Here is a 14,398-nt window from a genome sequence, read left to right on the forward strand (position 1 = left end):
GCATTCTGCTTTTAATGTTTCAGGCATAACTTGGGTCCTGGTTTACAGGACAGACAAGTACAAGAGACTGAAGGCAGAAGTGGAAAAACAGAGTAAAAAATGTAAGTATGCCAACATCCTTTAGAAACAAGTCAGGTTTACTGAAGTGCATGTTCACAGGACGTATTTTAGGAGCACCAACGTTTATAAAATTTTATAGGAGTAGGTGAATCCGACTTGAAGTCTATTTAGAAATATAAGACTTTTGTGCAAAATATGTACTACAAACAGCAGAGCAACTCACGGGAGTCGTACTTGTTATGTGTTTTGGCAGTTCTAAAGAAGATATCCTGTTCAGTTGTGAGGGGCCATTGAAGCCTTTGTGATGCAGATAGCTTTGGAGTCCTTCTTGGGTAGTTAGAATTTGGACAGAGGATGACATGGGGAAGGAATTCCAGGCAAAGAAGATAGCATATGTGCAAAAAATATGGAAATTTTAACTCCTAAGGTGTGTCTGGAGAACATTAGGTCATTATGATTGGTGTCAAAGTTAAATGGTGTCTTTAGGGATAAGCCCAATTTTCTGTTGGATCTGATGGTTGAAGGAATATTTGAGAAAAGGGTTAAGAGCAAGTTGAGTTGTTTTTGAAATAAAACAGGAATTCCACAGGATACAGCTGAGGGAGCTGCTAGAGGTATAATATGGATGGTTCCTTATAGGTTTGGTCTGGTTTTCAGTCTTCTGTCTTATAAAGATTAACTTTCACATCTTAACTTTCTGTATTCCATAACTTTTCTGTATGTATTCATAGGAGTTTGAAGTCTTCTTTCTTACAACATGCCATTTCTAATATCCACATAGCAACTATTTGTGTAAATATTGTTGTATAAATATTTTTCTCCCTTTGTAAAAAAAGGAGATTGAGACTCAGAAAGGTTAAATGACATGTTAATGTCTCAGAGCAAACAAAGAATTAGAAACCAAATCCAAACCATCACCGACACAATGGACATGGGTTTGGGTGGACTCCAGGAGTTGGTGATGGACAGGGAGGCCTGGCGTGCTGCAGTTCATGGGGTCGCAAAGAGTCGAACTGAACTGATGTCAGTTCTATTTCCAGTTTTTTAAGGAATCTCCACACTGTTCTCCATAGTGGCTGTACTAGTTTGCGTTCCCACCAACAGTGTTAGGGGGGTTCCCTTTTCTCCACACTCTCTCCAGCATTTATCGTTTGTAGACTTTTTGATAGCAGCCATTCTGACTGGTGTGTGTACTCACTCTTTTAATAAACTCATTTATGTGCTCTATTTGCCATGGACCTCCAAATATATGTCTTTAGTCATTTATCCTTAATGCAAGATTCAGATACCCAATTATCAACTTGTTAATTCTACTGAAATGTCTAATAATCATCTTAAACCCAACCTGTCCAAATTGAACTCTTGTTACTCACTTCTAAGCCTGTTATGTATGTAACCTTCACAATCTTGGTCATTGGTAATACTGTCCCTCCAGTTGTTCAGGACATAATCCTCCTGTTGTTATCTGTAACTTTTCTCTCACAGCCACATCCAGTACTGTTGGCCTGCCTTCAGATATATCCACAGCCTATCCACTTTACATCATTTCCACTGCTAACTACCAGAGTCTAAGCTGCCATCATTCTTTGCATGAATTATTATGATAGCCTCGAACAAATGTTCCTGTTTCCCTGTGTCTATTCCCAAGATAGCAACCAGGATAATCCTTTCTTGTACTATATCAGTTCATGTCCCTCCTCTACTTATAACTCTATGATGGTGTCCCATTTGACTCAGAGGAAAAAAACCACAAAGTTTTTGCAGAAGTCCCAAGTTACAGCTCTGAGCTTCTTTCCCTCTCACTCACTGTGCTCCACTCTCACTGACCTGTTGCTGTTCCTCACTACATGTCAGCCTCATTCCTGTGTCAAGACCTTTCTAATGGCTGTGTCCTCTACCTAGGATGTTCTTCCCTATCAAATCTTACCTAACCCTCATGTGTGCTTAGTCACTGAGTCATGCCCAACTCTTTGCAACCCCATGGACTGTATGCTGCCAGGCTCCTCTGTCCATGGGGATTCTCCAGGCAAGAATACTAGAGTGGGTTGCCATGCCCTCCTCCAGGGGATCTTCCCAACCCAGGGATCGAACCCACGTCTCCCTCATTGCAGGTGGATTCTTTACCAGCTAAGCCACCAGGGAAACCCAAGAATACTGGAGTGGGTAGCCTATCCCCTCTCCAGGGGATCCTCCTGACCCAGGAATTGAAGTGGAGTCTTCTGCATTGCAGGCAGATTCTTTACCAGCTGAGGTTCCAGGGAAGCCCATATCTTCATATCTTCTTTAAATCTTTGTTTAGAGCTCACCTCAGTGAGTCTTAACTTGGCCACCCTATTTAAAACTGCAGTCAGCTTACCTCCTCTACCACCGCTACTTATCTCCTTTATCCTGCTCTGTTTTGTTTTGAGTCATCTGCTAGAATGACACTTCACTGGAGCAGGATGCTTTTATTTATTTATTTTTAATCGTTTTTGCGTACTGATTTATCCTATATTCCTAGAACAGTAGTTGGCACATGCTCAATGTCTAATAAATATTTGTTGATTCAGATACTTTTTTCTGTCACCCTGTATGTGCAGTCCATTCTCAAGCCCTGATACTTTATTGTCCTCCTGAATTGTTTTCAGTCTTTCCACATCTCTTCATTTCCACCATCACCCAGTCTAAACTTCCATCAAGTTTAATTTAGTCTACTGTGACAGCCTCCTCATTGGTCTACCTGCTGCTGCTCAAATTTCCTCCATACAGAAACACCTGGAGTAATTTTTCAAAACACAAATCTTATTATGTTACTTTTCCTTCTTAAAACACTCAATTTTTTCCCATTGCTTTGAGGACAAAGGTGTGTCCTACAAAGTCCAGCATGGTCATATGCCTCCCTGTCTCCTCTCTGACCACATTTGTATCATGTTTTTCCCTACTCTTTCTCTAGCCCTCGTCTGAACCAATTTTGCTTTTTTCCTACTATGCAGTTGGGCTTTTGCACTGCTTTTTTCTCTGGAATAATTTTCCTTTCTCATTTTGTATAATGAACTCCTACTCATTCTTCAGATCTCAAAGCCTTATTTAGTCTCCCCTATCATGATCCCTAATTTATACAGCTCCTTCTCCTTAAAGAATTTCTCATAATTATAATTTTATCTGTGTATGATTATTATTGTTTGAATAATATCCTCTCCCCAACTAAACTATAATTTCTATGACAGCAAAGGCCATTGTATCTCTAGTACACACAGTGCCTGACATAGATTTGATACTGATAGATTACGGTGAACAATGTTGGGATTTGTGATCTCTGAAGACGATTTAGCTTCAGGACCAGGGACCAGCTTGATCACTCAAGAGCTTTTGTGTAGGAGTTTTATTAAAGTATAAAAGGGACAGAGAAAGGTTCTGACATAGACATCAGAAGGGGGATGGAGAGTGCCCCCACTCACTACTAGTCTTATCAAGGCCTTATATACTTTTACCAGACCCACTCTCGCAACATACATCTTAAATTAACAAGATTAGAGCTAACAATAGAAAGGTCTTACCAGACCCACTCCCACAATATACATTTTAAGATAACAAGGTTAGTCAGAAGGTTCTTGTTAAGGAGAAACATGTCCTCATTGTTATATTGACTAAGACAAAGCAACTAGAAAAAAATGTTTGTCCTTTTCTCCTCCTTGAGAACCCTGGACCTCTTCCTCCTTGAGGGCCCCAGATTCCTTATCAACCTACCTAAGGATTAGCTCTCTCAATGCTTGATAAAAGTGTGTTGAATATATTAAAGAATAAACTATTTCTGTAACATAACACCACATATATTCTTTGTGAGAAATTGTTCTGCTCTGATCATAAACTAGTTAGCCAGCATGTAGTAGCATCCATAGACAAATTTCTTCATGTCGTATGTATCATGGAGTAGTCTTATGAAATATAAAACACGTTTAACTTTGAATTTGTTTAGATAAATATTCTCATTCCTTAAATACTTATATGAACATGAATTTACTCTAGATTTTGGGCTTTCTTAGTGTCCACAATTAATTACCTTGTTTATAGTAGTTATCTGTATTATAAACATTGTCTCCTTCACCTGACACCTAAATTCAAAATAGTATAGTTGCCAGGCAAAGCTTCCATAGTTGTATTTTTTAATGTGATTGACTAATGTTCTTTCTTTGAAGATAAGTATAAGGTAGGTTGACAGTGATTCGAAAGTCTCTTGGTGTTTTTTTATGGTTTTATGTCCTCTACTTTATAAAAACTCAGTGAGCATGCACAGACATAGAAAACAAATTTATAGTTACCAAAGGGGAAGGGTAGGGGAGGAGTAAATGAAGAGTTTGGGATTAGAAGTATATATAAAATAGATAAACAACAAGGTCCTAGTGTATAGCATAGGAAACTGTTCAATATCTTGTAGTAAACTGTAATTGAAAAGAATCTGAAAAAGAAGTGAATCACTTTGCTGTATATCAGAAATTCACACAGCATTGTAAATCAACTACACTTCAATTTAAAAAAAAAAAACACAAAAACTCAGTGAGCATGTATTATTTTCATTTATACAATCAGTTGAAACTTATGATTGCTTGCTCTATATAGAGTTTACCGTGAAGAGTGCAGTATACAATGAAGGGGCGTAGATACCTTTCTCTAGATATTCGTAACAGGAAGAAATAAGATAAATTCCCTCTTTGAGCAAATGTCTTAATTGCAAACATAAGCCATTCTGACATTCTGTGTTCAAAATTTGGTATGCATCAAGGCAAGAAAAGTTTGTAGAGCCCAGGTATAGAACTTGTACAAAACTATGATTGGCATGTCATAGGATCTGGTAGAAAAGGTAGACAACATGCATGAACAGATGGGGATTTTCAGGAGATGGAAACTATAAGAAAGAATCACATGGAAATAGCAGTAATAAAAGCATATTCCAGTAGTCATGTATGGATGTGAGAGTTTGACCATAAAAAAAGCTGAGCATTGAAGAATTGATGCTTTTGAAATGTGATTGTTGGAGAAGACTCTTGAGAGTCCCTTGGACTGCAAGGAGATCAAACCAGTCAGTCCCAAAGGAAATCAGTCCTGAATACTCATTGGAAGGACTGATGCTAAAGCTGAAATTCTAATACTTTGGCCACCTGATTCAAAGAACTGACTCATTGGAAAAGACCCTGATGCTGGGAAAGATTGAAGGCAGGTGGAGAAGGGGACGACAGGGTATGAGATGGTTGAATGGCATCCGCAACTCGATGGACATGAGTTTGAGCAAGCTCCAGGAGTTGATGGACAGGGAGGCCTGGCGTGCTTCAGTCTATGAGGTCGCAAAGAGTCGGACACAAATGAGTGACTGGATTGAACTGGACATAAAGGATCCTTTGAGGAAATTACCAGATACACAAGGTCTTAACATTTTTATCTCAGCAAACTACTGGAAAATACACTACATCAAAGCAAATGAATAAACCAAAAAAAGAAGAAGATATGAACTCCAGGAAATAGAAGCACCAACACAGGATTCCAGTAAAGGGAATCCCCTGGACAATGGTGAAGGCAGATTTAGATCTGACATGCTTAAGAATGTCAGCTTTGCACCATGCTGAGCTTGTTAAAAGATGCTAGGAGAAACTTCTTTAGAAAAACTTATAATTCCTAATGATCTGATTTTATATTGGAAAGATGCAGACAGCTAGCCAAGAATTTGGGGCTGAATTAGTGATAAGTATGGAGACAACCGAGGAGAAGGCAATGGCAACCCACTCCAGTACTCTGCCTGGAAAATCCCATAGACGGAGGAGCCTGGTAGGCTTCAGTCCATGGGGTCGCTAAGAGTCGGACACGACTGAGTGACTTCACTTTCACTTTTCACTTTCATGCATTGGAGAAGGAAATGGCAACCCACTCCAGTGTTCTTGCCTGGAGAATCCCAGGGACGGGGGAGCCTGGTGGGCCGCCGTCTATGGGGTCTCACAGAGTCGGACACGACTGAAGCGACTTAGCAGTAGCAAGTGTATTTTCACACATTTCAAACAAATCAATAGTAATAAACCAAACTGAAGGGAGGCCTTGCTGTTTCATCTGCTCTATTTCTGTAATTAAGTGGTTTCACATTTTGAGCACAGACTCAAAATGTAAAAGAATAAAATAATTAAAATCTAAAAAAAAAAAGGTTTGTTGCGCTTTTGAGGAATATGAAATATAAATAGATTTGAATCACAGATTCAAGTCTCATCTTGTGCAGATCTGATCTTAGGCATTATTTGGAGAATACTGATGTTATCTAGAAACCTGTGCTACTGTGGTGGACATCCTTGTTGAAAGATGCTTTCTTAAAGGTACCAAGTTGTTTGATTGAGGTGGTCTCTAGATGACTGTGCTCTAAATATCAGTAAGTGTTTTTTCATTGTTTTACTTTTATAATATAGACTAATGAAAGAACACTTCAATAAATGAGAAAGATTAAAGTACTATATGTAATTGGATTCTTGTAACAAAATTATTTGAGAACATTTACGAAGTACAAATTATTGTAAAGTATGAAGAATTTCTTTGGTTTACAGTGAAACATGATAAAGGTTTTAGAGTAATTTATAAACTGTTTGACAACTCTGGAATTCAGAATGCAGTAAGTAATACCAGGTCATAGGCAAAAATCTGTTTCATAGTAGACATCTTTTTTTTTGGTCAACTCTGATATGTCCATTTCTTAGAGTTTCTTTGTAACTTCATGAAGTTAAAAAAAAACATTGTATTATCCCTGGAAAAGATTTATCTAGTCTTAATCCATTGTGCCAGAAGATCAGGTAATGTTCATAATATCATCTTATGTTTCTATTTTCTTTTTTTTTTTTTTTTTTTTTTTTTTTATTTCTACCCCTTCCCATGGCTCGGTGAGGGGCCCTCCCATGACCTCAGGGCTGGGGTTCCGCATCCCCTCTTCATAGCTTCCATCTCCCCAGGGACGTCCCTGGCCTCCTCACACACGTTTGGCAACAGCGTTCCTCCCCATGTCCCCCGGCCACCTACACAGCCATGGTGGGCAGGCAGGAGAGCAGGTCAGGGCACAACACCAGAGCCATAAGCTACCTATCACCTCTGTTCCTCAAGATAAGATCCCAAGTAAATACTCAAAAAGAAAAAGCAGAGTACAAGTGTGTTCACAAGAGCCCTGCTTGCAACAGCAGAACAGCAGGGACATCCAAGCAATGGAGAAATTGCAAACCGAGGCCCCCCACCCAGGGAACACACTTGAACCGCGGGTGGGCGGACCAGGAGAGCTGGTGCTTGCTGCTGGAGCTCAGCTCCAGGCCCTCAGGACCTCGATGTTGAGCAAGGAGACAGAACACAGGGCATGTGCGGAAGGAAATCTGAAAATACGCAGGTCAGCTTTTCTCACAAGTTCCTGTAAATTATCTGTAAACGTACTCAAGGCCACTAGCCCAAGGAGCCAGGAGGCTGAGACAAGCGTGGTGCTCCACAGTGACCACCATCTGCTGGTGTCTCCATGGGGGCAGCCTCAAGTCCCTGGAGGGGCTTCCAAAACTGAGTCATGACCTGTATCTGCTCCCACTGCCTTGAGCCGGGCTGGGGAGGGGAGAGTTCTTTAAAACCAAGCAAACTGGCATCACGGTCCTGTTCAGAGGGGACCGAAAGTCATCTGTCCTTCTGTCCAGGCACACATCAGTCGTTTCCTTACCCAGGAAGTCTTGCACACTTTTGGCTAAGAAAAGCTATCAAATACTGCCCTTTTTGCCGTGTTGCCCAAGGCCCATCTCCATGTCCTGCCCCACCTGCCTCCAGAGCTCCTCCAGGTCAATGAGCAGAAAGGGTACAGCTTTTAGGCCTTCTGTGCTTTGGATTTATGAAAAGGAGGCAGAACTGCTAGCAGAGAGTGGGAGGAGGCGGGGACATTCCCCCTGCCAACCAGCCTCTGGTGCCCTGAGGAGCTGGAGTAGACCCCAGGGACAACCCAGGGCACAGCAAAGCCTAGTGATGGGTCCCCACATCTTCTTCTCTATAAAGCCCTGTGATGGAGTTATGTTTCTATTTTCTAGCCTTCTGATATCCCCACCTTCCCCCCCCGGTTTTTATGTAGCCATGGTTAAATGCCAAGTAGTAGTTGTGTTATAGTCCTTCTGGGATGGGGAGAAATATTTTTTGTTTCTGTAACATCTTGTAGAATATGACTCTTTCCTTTTGTGACCTCAAACTAGTAGTTCATTCTAAATCTCTGTCTTTCTCTCCCTATATATGTCATCTTTTATCTTTTTATCTACCTGGAATAGTACCTATCACTTAGGCATCCAATGTGTATATTTACACACACACTCAGATTTTATTTTAGTCAGAATTTTACCATTTTATTTGTAATAGTGGACTTAAATTGAATTTTACATCTCTGATAAAGGAGTAACACCAATTTTGCTTTTAAAATTCAAGCAGCATACTTAATATAGTAAGGGAAAGATTTCTACCTGCAATTCTCTTTAATGAACTTTTAGAAATAATACATATTCTGTACCATGTTCTAGTAAAGGAAGTATACTAAGATAATATAAGAAGCTGCTGCTGCTGCTAAGTCACTTCAGTCGTGTCCGACTCTGTGTGACCCCATAGATGGCAGCCCACCAGGCTCTCCCATCCCTGGGATTCTCCAGGCAAGAACACTGGAGTGGGTTGCCATTTCCTTCTCCAGTGCGTGAAAGTGAAGTCACTCAGTCCTGTCCGACCCTCAGTGACCCCATGGACTGCACCCTACCAGGCTCCTCCATCCATGGGATTTTCCAGGCAAGAGTACTGGAGTGGGGTGCCATTGCAAATAATGTAAATAAAGGTTTTACTGTATATATTGCTAGTCCATTCATAGGTGGTTCTTCTCCAGGGAATCTTCCTGACCCAGGGATGGAACCTCAGTCTCCTGCATTGCAGGCAAATTGATTACCATCTGAGCCACTAGGAAAGCTCCATAGGTGATTAAATATGTTACATTGTTCTTCTTCCAAAACTCACTCTTACTCTATCCTCATATTAATTGAAAAGTCTCAGGAAATGTTCATCTTAGCTGTTTTGACTCCTGATCTTCCTACCCTGTGCATTCTATACTGTAATTGTTATTTGATTATGTGCCCTCACTAGATTGCTTTTTAGATGACAAGGATCATGTTTATCTTTTTATCTACCTAGAATGGAGCCTATTACTTTGGCAGATAATAACTGAATGAATGAATGCCCATTTTCTATAATGAATTTGAGACTGGAACTACAATTAATCACCTGAGGAAGCAGAATTTTAAATTGTGCTTGAAAGTGAAGTAGCTCAGTCGTGTCCCACTCTTTCTGACCCCGTGGACTGTAGCCTACCGGGCTCCTTCCTCCATGGGATTCTCCAGGCAAGAATACTGGAGTGGGTTGCCATTTCCTTCTCCAGGGGATCTTCCCGACCCAGGGATCAAACTGGGGTCTCCCGCATTGCAGGCAGACGCTTTAACCTCTGAGCCACCAGGGAAGCAGAATTTTAAATTGTGCTTAGATACTGTCTAAGGCAGTCTCAGCTAATGGCCTGAAAAGCATCTCAGTTTTGATCATGACTGTCTTTATGAAGTCTTTTTTGGGTATTTGATTAATGGTGCTTACAATGTTGCTGTTACATTCTTAGAATATTGTGTCTACCTTTTACTGTCAGCAGGTGTGGGAGCACGCCAGTTAACTTAATCACAACCACCATCAAAGCCAATGTGTAATTTTCTTGTAAGCTGCTTTCAGTGGTTCAGCTGTGATAAAATAGTCTTTGTTTCTTGAGTGTAATGCATAATTAATTTTTATGATGTCATTATGTTTACAGTGGAAAAGAAGAAGGAAACAATAACAGAGTCAGCTGGTCGACAACAAAAAAAGAAAATTGGTAAGATGAGTTATTGGTATATACAATATTAAGGTTTTCTTGGAAAAATAAATTCTTAGATAATGAAAATATAAGAAAATTTTTTTTTGTTTTTTTCAAAAAATGTTTGGCTGTGCTGGTTCTTTGTTGCTGCACAGGCTTCTTTCTAGTTGCAGCAAGCAGGCGCAGGGGCTCCTCTCGAGTTGCAGTGTGTGGGCCTCTCGTGGTGGTGGTTTCTCTTGTGAAGCACAGGCTCTAGGGCATGTGGGCTTTTTTTTTTTAAATAAAGTTTTCAATAGTGATAACTCATGTTTGTATAGTTTTACAGTCACGAGAGCACTTGCATACGTTATCTTGCATGCATGTGTGCTAAGTCACGTCAGTCATGTCCAACTCTGTACGACCCTGTGGACTGCAGCCTGCCAGCCTCCTCTGTCCAAGGGATTCTCCAAGCAAGAATACTGGAGTGGGTTGCCATGCCCTCCTTCAGGGAATGACCCAGGAATCGAATCTGTGTCTCATACTAACCTGCATTGGCAGTCAGGTTCTTTACTGCTAGTGCTGCCTGGGAAGCCTTGTACATTATCTTACTTGATTCTTTCTACCATATTGTAGGACAAGTTCAAGCACTTCCTTATTTTTGCTCTTAGCTTTGAAATTTCAATTTAGTAAAATGATGTTGACAATCATGGCTTTTGAACTTGGCTGAAGGTTCTTGGCATAGTTTGTAAAAGTGTTTTGTTTTTCTTATCTGAGATGATTATTTTCAGTTAAGTCTGAGTTACATGTATTTATTGTTGCCATGACTTCCTTACTGAGAATTGACTGGTGATGGAAACCCACCAACACGTAGGAAATTTTCTGCTGAATAATTTTACCTACTCTGCAAAATAATTGTTTTTGGCTTTTCAGTGTAATTTGAATTTAATTACAGAATGTAATTCTGTTCCAAAAAGACAATTTATAAATGGCTATATATAATTTGTATTTGTACTTTATGACGCTTCCTGATTCTAAAATCAGGAAAAAATTGTTGTGAAATTGTGTATTTGGATCAAAAACTATGTCTCTATACCTGGATCATTGCTGTTAAATCCTGGAAGATTACTCTACCAGGCTTGACTATACCAGTGTCCTTTACTAGTTATTGTTGTTGTTTAATCACTAAGTTGAGTCTGATTCTGCAACCCCATAGACTGTAGCCTGCTAGGCTTTTCTGTCCATGGGATTTCCCAGGTAAGAATACTGGAGTGGGTTGCCAGTTCCTTCTCCGGGATCTTCCCGACCCAGAGATCGAACCTGCATTGGGAGACAGATTCTTTACCACTGAGCCACCAGGGAAGCCCAGTTTCCTGTTCTGGTTAAAGCTTCTCAACTTAGTGTAGGGATATTAGATGTGTTCTTAATGGCCTGATCATTCAGTTCCATGGCAAAATGCTATTGTACATATACTCTGTGTGGGTATACCAGTGTACTACTCTGTATACCCAGTCACTCTGGTAGGCGTTGAAGCACCAAAGTAGAAAAATAATTCTGTCTTTTAAGAGATCTAAAGAGGGAAAACAAACCAATGCAGTATAATACATATTTTTTAGAGATACATTCTGAGTGTCATAAAAGTAAAGAGAAAGGATATTCAAACCAATCTAGGGGATCAAGTTTTCTTGGAGATAATGCTTTAAGTTGAATCTCAAAGCTTTAGTGTGTATTAACTAAGTAAAAATATAAATAAATAAAATACTGGTCAGTTGGCCCATCTGCAAAACCCTGAAGTAAGCCTTTACATATTTTTTAACTCTTTTGACAATGGTATGTGGTAGTGAACAGTGTTACTTCATTTTTAGTGATGAGAAAATTGAGGTTAAGTAACTTGCTCTTGGTCAATCAGTGGTATGGTGCAATTAAGTCAGTGGTAGAGAAGGGATTTGAACCTGTACATTCATACTTTTAGAATCCACATTTTTAAGTCTTGTATATTCTTGGCAGGATAGGCATATGCAAAAGCATAGAGCAGTCAAATAGCAAGGTATATACCTGGAACTATAAATAGTGTACTATAACAAATAAAAAAAGGTATGTGTAACATACAAGCAGACAAGCCTAGAGAAATGAGTAGTGCCTAGTCCATAAAGGTCCTTATAAATTAAACTAAGGTAAGGAGGTTAACATATGTAGAAAGGAAATTAGACAGGTATGAAATTACATTTTAAGGAAGACAAATCTGGCAATATTTGGAGGATAAACCAGAGAGGGGATCATTCTGGAGGTAGGAAAGTTATGAGATTTTTCAGGTATCCTTGGCATACAAATGGCATAGCAAGAACCTGAACAGTGGTACTGGGACTGGAGTAGGTGGTACATATTCAAAGAATTTAGGCAAGTAGATGTAACACAACTTGATGACCTTTTAGATGTAAGGTATGTAGAGAAAAATGAGTCTAGGAAGAAGCCTGGATTTCTGATTAGAACAAGAAACATTGGAAGAGTAGCAGATTGGGATAAGGAAGAAGAGAGGATGATTTCAGTTTTGAACATGTTGGATTTGTTGTGCCTGTGTGACAATAGGGTGGAAATATTTGGTACACCATTGGATGTATGGTTTGGAGCTGGCAGAGAGGTAAAGGCTACAAACAGAGTTTCTTTCTTTATTACTTTTGAAAGTTTATTTAGTTTTTGTCTGTGCTGGGTCTTCATTGCTATTCAAGGGCTTTCTCTAGTTGCGGCGAACATGGGCTACTCTTCATTGCGGTGCGCAGGCTTCTCATTGAGGTGACTTCTCTTACTGCAGAGCACAGGCTCTAGGCACACAGACTTCAGGGGTTGCAGTGCACAGGCTCAGTGATTGTGGCTCGAAGGGCTCTAGAGTGTAGGCTCAGTAGTTGTGGTGCATGCTCTGTGACATATGGGGTTTTCCTGGACCAGGAATTGAACCTCGAACCCCTGTCCCCCACATTGGCTGGCAGATTCTGAACCACTAGATCACCAGGGATATTATCGTTCAGTCACTAAATCGTGTCTGACTCTTTGTGACCCTGTGGACTGCAGCATGCCATGCTTCCCTGTCCTTCAGTATCTCCTGGAGTTTGCTCGAACTCTTGTCCATTCAGTCTGTGATGCCATCCAACCATCTCATCCTTTGGCGGGGAAGCACCTACAAATAGAGTTTAACATCATATGATTATAAACTATAGTAGTTTGATCCCTGGGTTAGGAAGATACCCTCGAGGAGGGAATGGCTACCCAGTCCAGTATTCTTGTCTGGAGAATCCTGTGGTCAAAGGAGCCTGGTGGGTTACAGTCCATAGGGTCGCAGAGAGTTGGACATGACTGAAGCGAGTTAGTATGCGTCACACACACACACACATAGTGATGAGGGGACTATAAAGAGTGATATTGCTGCTTTGAAAGAAGGGAGTTTTTAGTAAAAGGGGAAAGGTCAGCAAATTCAGTGTTTCAGAAAATCAAAATGTCATTGATATCACTTAGGTGATGCTCTTAGATTGTGGTCTTAGGTAGAGCCATTAATTTGAAACTGAGGTGTCTGAAGACTATATTTTTCATTCTTAATTTCAGGAGCAGATATTTTGGTTATTTTATGTTTCCCTCTCATAGCAGATAAACTACTTTTGATGTATTTTATTTAGCTCTTTGGCTATAGTAAGCTATCTCAAGTAATAAGGAATTTAAGGGTATATGTGATCAAGAACTCAGGAAAAGCTGAACTAACTGGTTACAGGAAGGCAAGAACTGTGTTAAAGCAATTCCTGCAGACAGAGCAAGCCCTGGGATAAGCCAGACATTGGGCTCACTATATGTTTATAGTACCTTTCCCTCTTCTGGTATGCAGTGCTTCCTAGGATTTAATTTTTGCGTGCACCTAACTTTGGCTTGTATCCTGCAGTTCTTTCTATATAGTATTGCTTGTACATGGTCTCTAGGCCACCCATATCAGTTTTGCTTGAGATACTTGTTAAAATGAAGGGTTCTGAGTCTTTGTCATTGTTCAGTTGCTCAGTTGTGTCCAACTCTTTGTACTCCATGGACTGCAGCACACCAGGCCTCCCTGTCCTTCACCATCTCCCAGAGCTTGCTCAAACTCATGTCCATTGAGTCCGTGATACCATCCAACCATGTACTCCTCTGTCGTCCCCTTCTCCTGCCTTCAATCTTTCCCAGAATCAGGGTCTTTTCCAATGAGTTGGCTCTTCACATCAGGTGAACAGAGTATTGAGTCTGAGTCTTGCTCCTAGGTTTTACTGAATCAGGAGTTCTAATCCAGTGTCTAAGACTGTATTGTCCAATTATGCACCCTCTAGCTACCTTTGACGTTTAAATTTTAAATTAATTGAAATTAAATGAAGTTGAAATTTTAGGACCTCAATCACACTGGTCATATTTCATTGCTCAGTAGCTATATGTAGCTATATTGATAGCACAGATATAAGATACTTTTATAATTATAGA

The 14,398-nt window shown here is 40.2% G+C and overlaps 1 protein-coding gene across 1 annotated transcript in view; it reads left to right on the top strand.

The window, feature by feature from the left end:
- The window catches only part of TMCO1 (transmembrane and coiled-coil domains 1), a 64,125-nt gene that overhangs the window by 686 nt on the left and 49,041 nt on the right, over window positions 1-14,398 (top strand). The window contains exons 2-3 of the mRNA XM_027526957.1: window positions 24-101; window positions 9,896-9,955. Coding sequence (XP_027382758.1) covers window positions 24-101; window positions 9,896-9,955 — 138 coding nt within the window. The remainder of the gene's footprint in view (window positions 1-23; window positions 102-9,895; window positions 9,956-14,398) is intronic.

This window comes from Bos indicus x Bos taurus, chromosome 3, assembly GCF_003369695.1.
Source record: "Bos indicus x Bos taurus breed Angus x Brahman F1 hybrid chromosome 3, Bos_hybrid_MaternalHap_v2.0, whole genome shotgun sequence".
Taxonomy (NCBI): domain Eukaryota; kingdom Metazoa; phylum Chordata; class Mammalia; order Artiodactyla; family Bovidae; genus Bos; species Bos indicus x Bos taurus.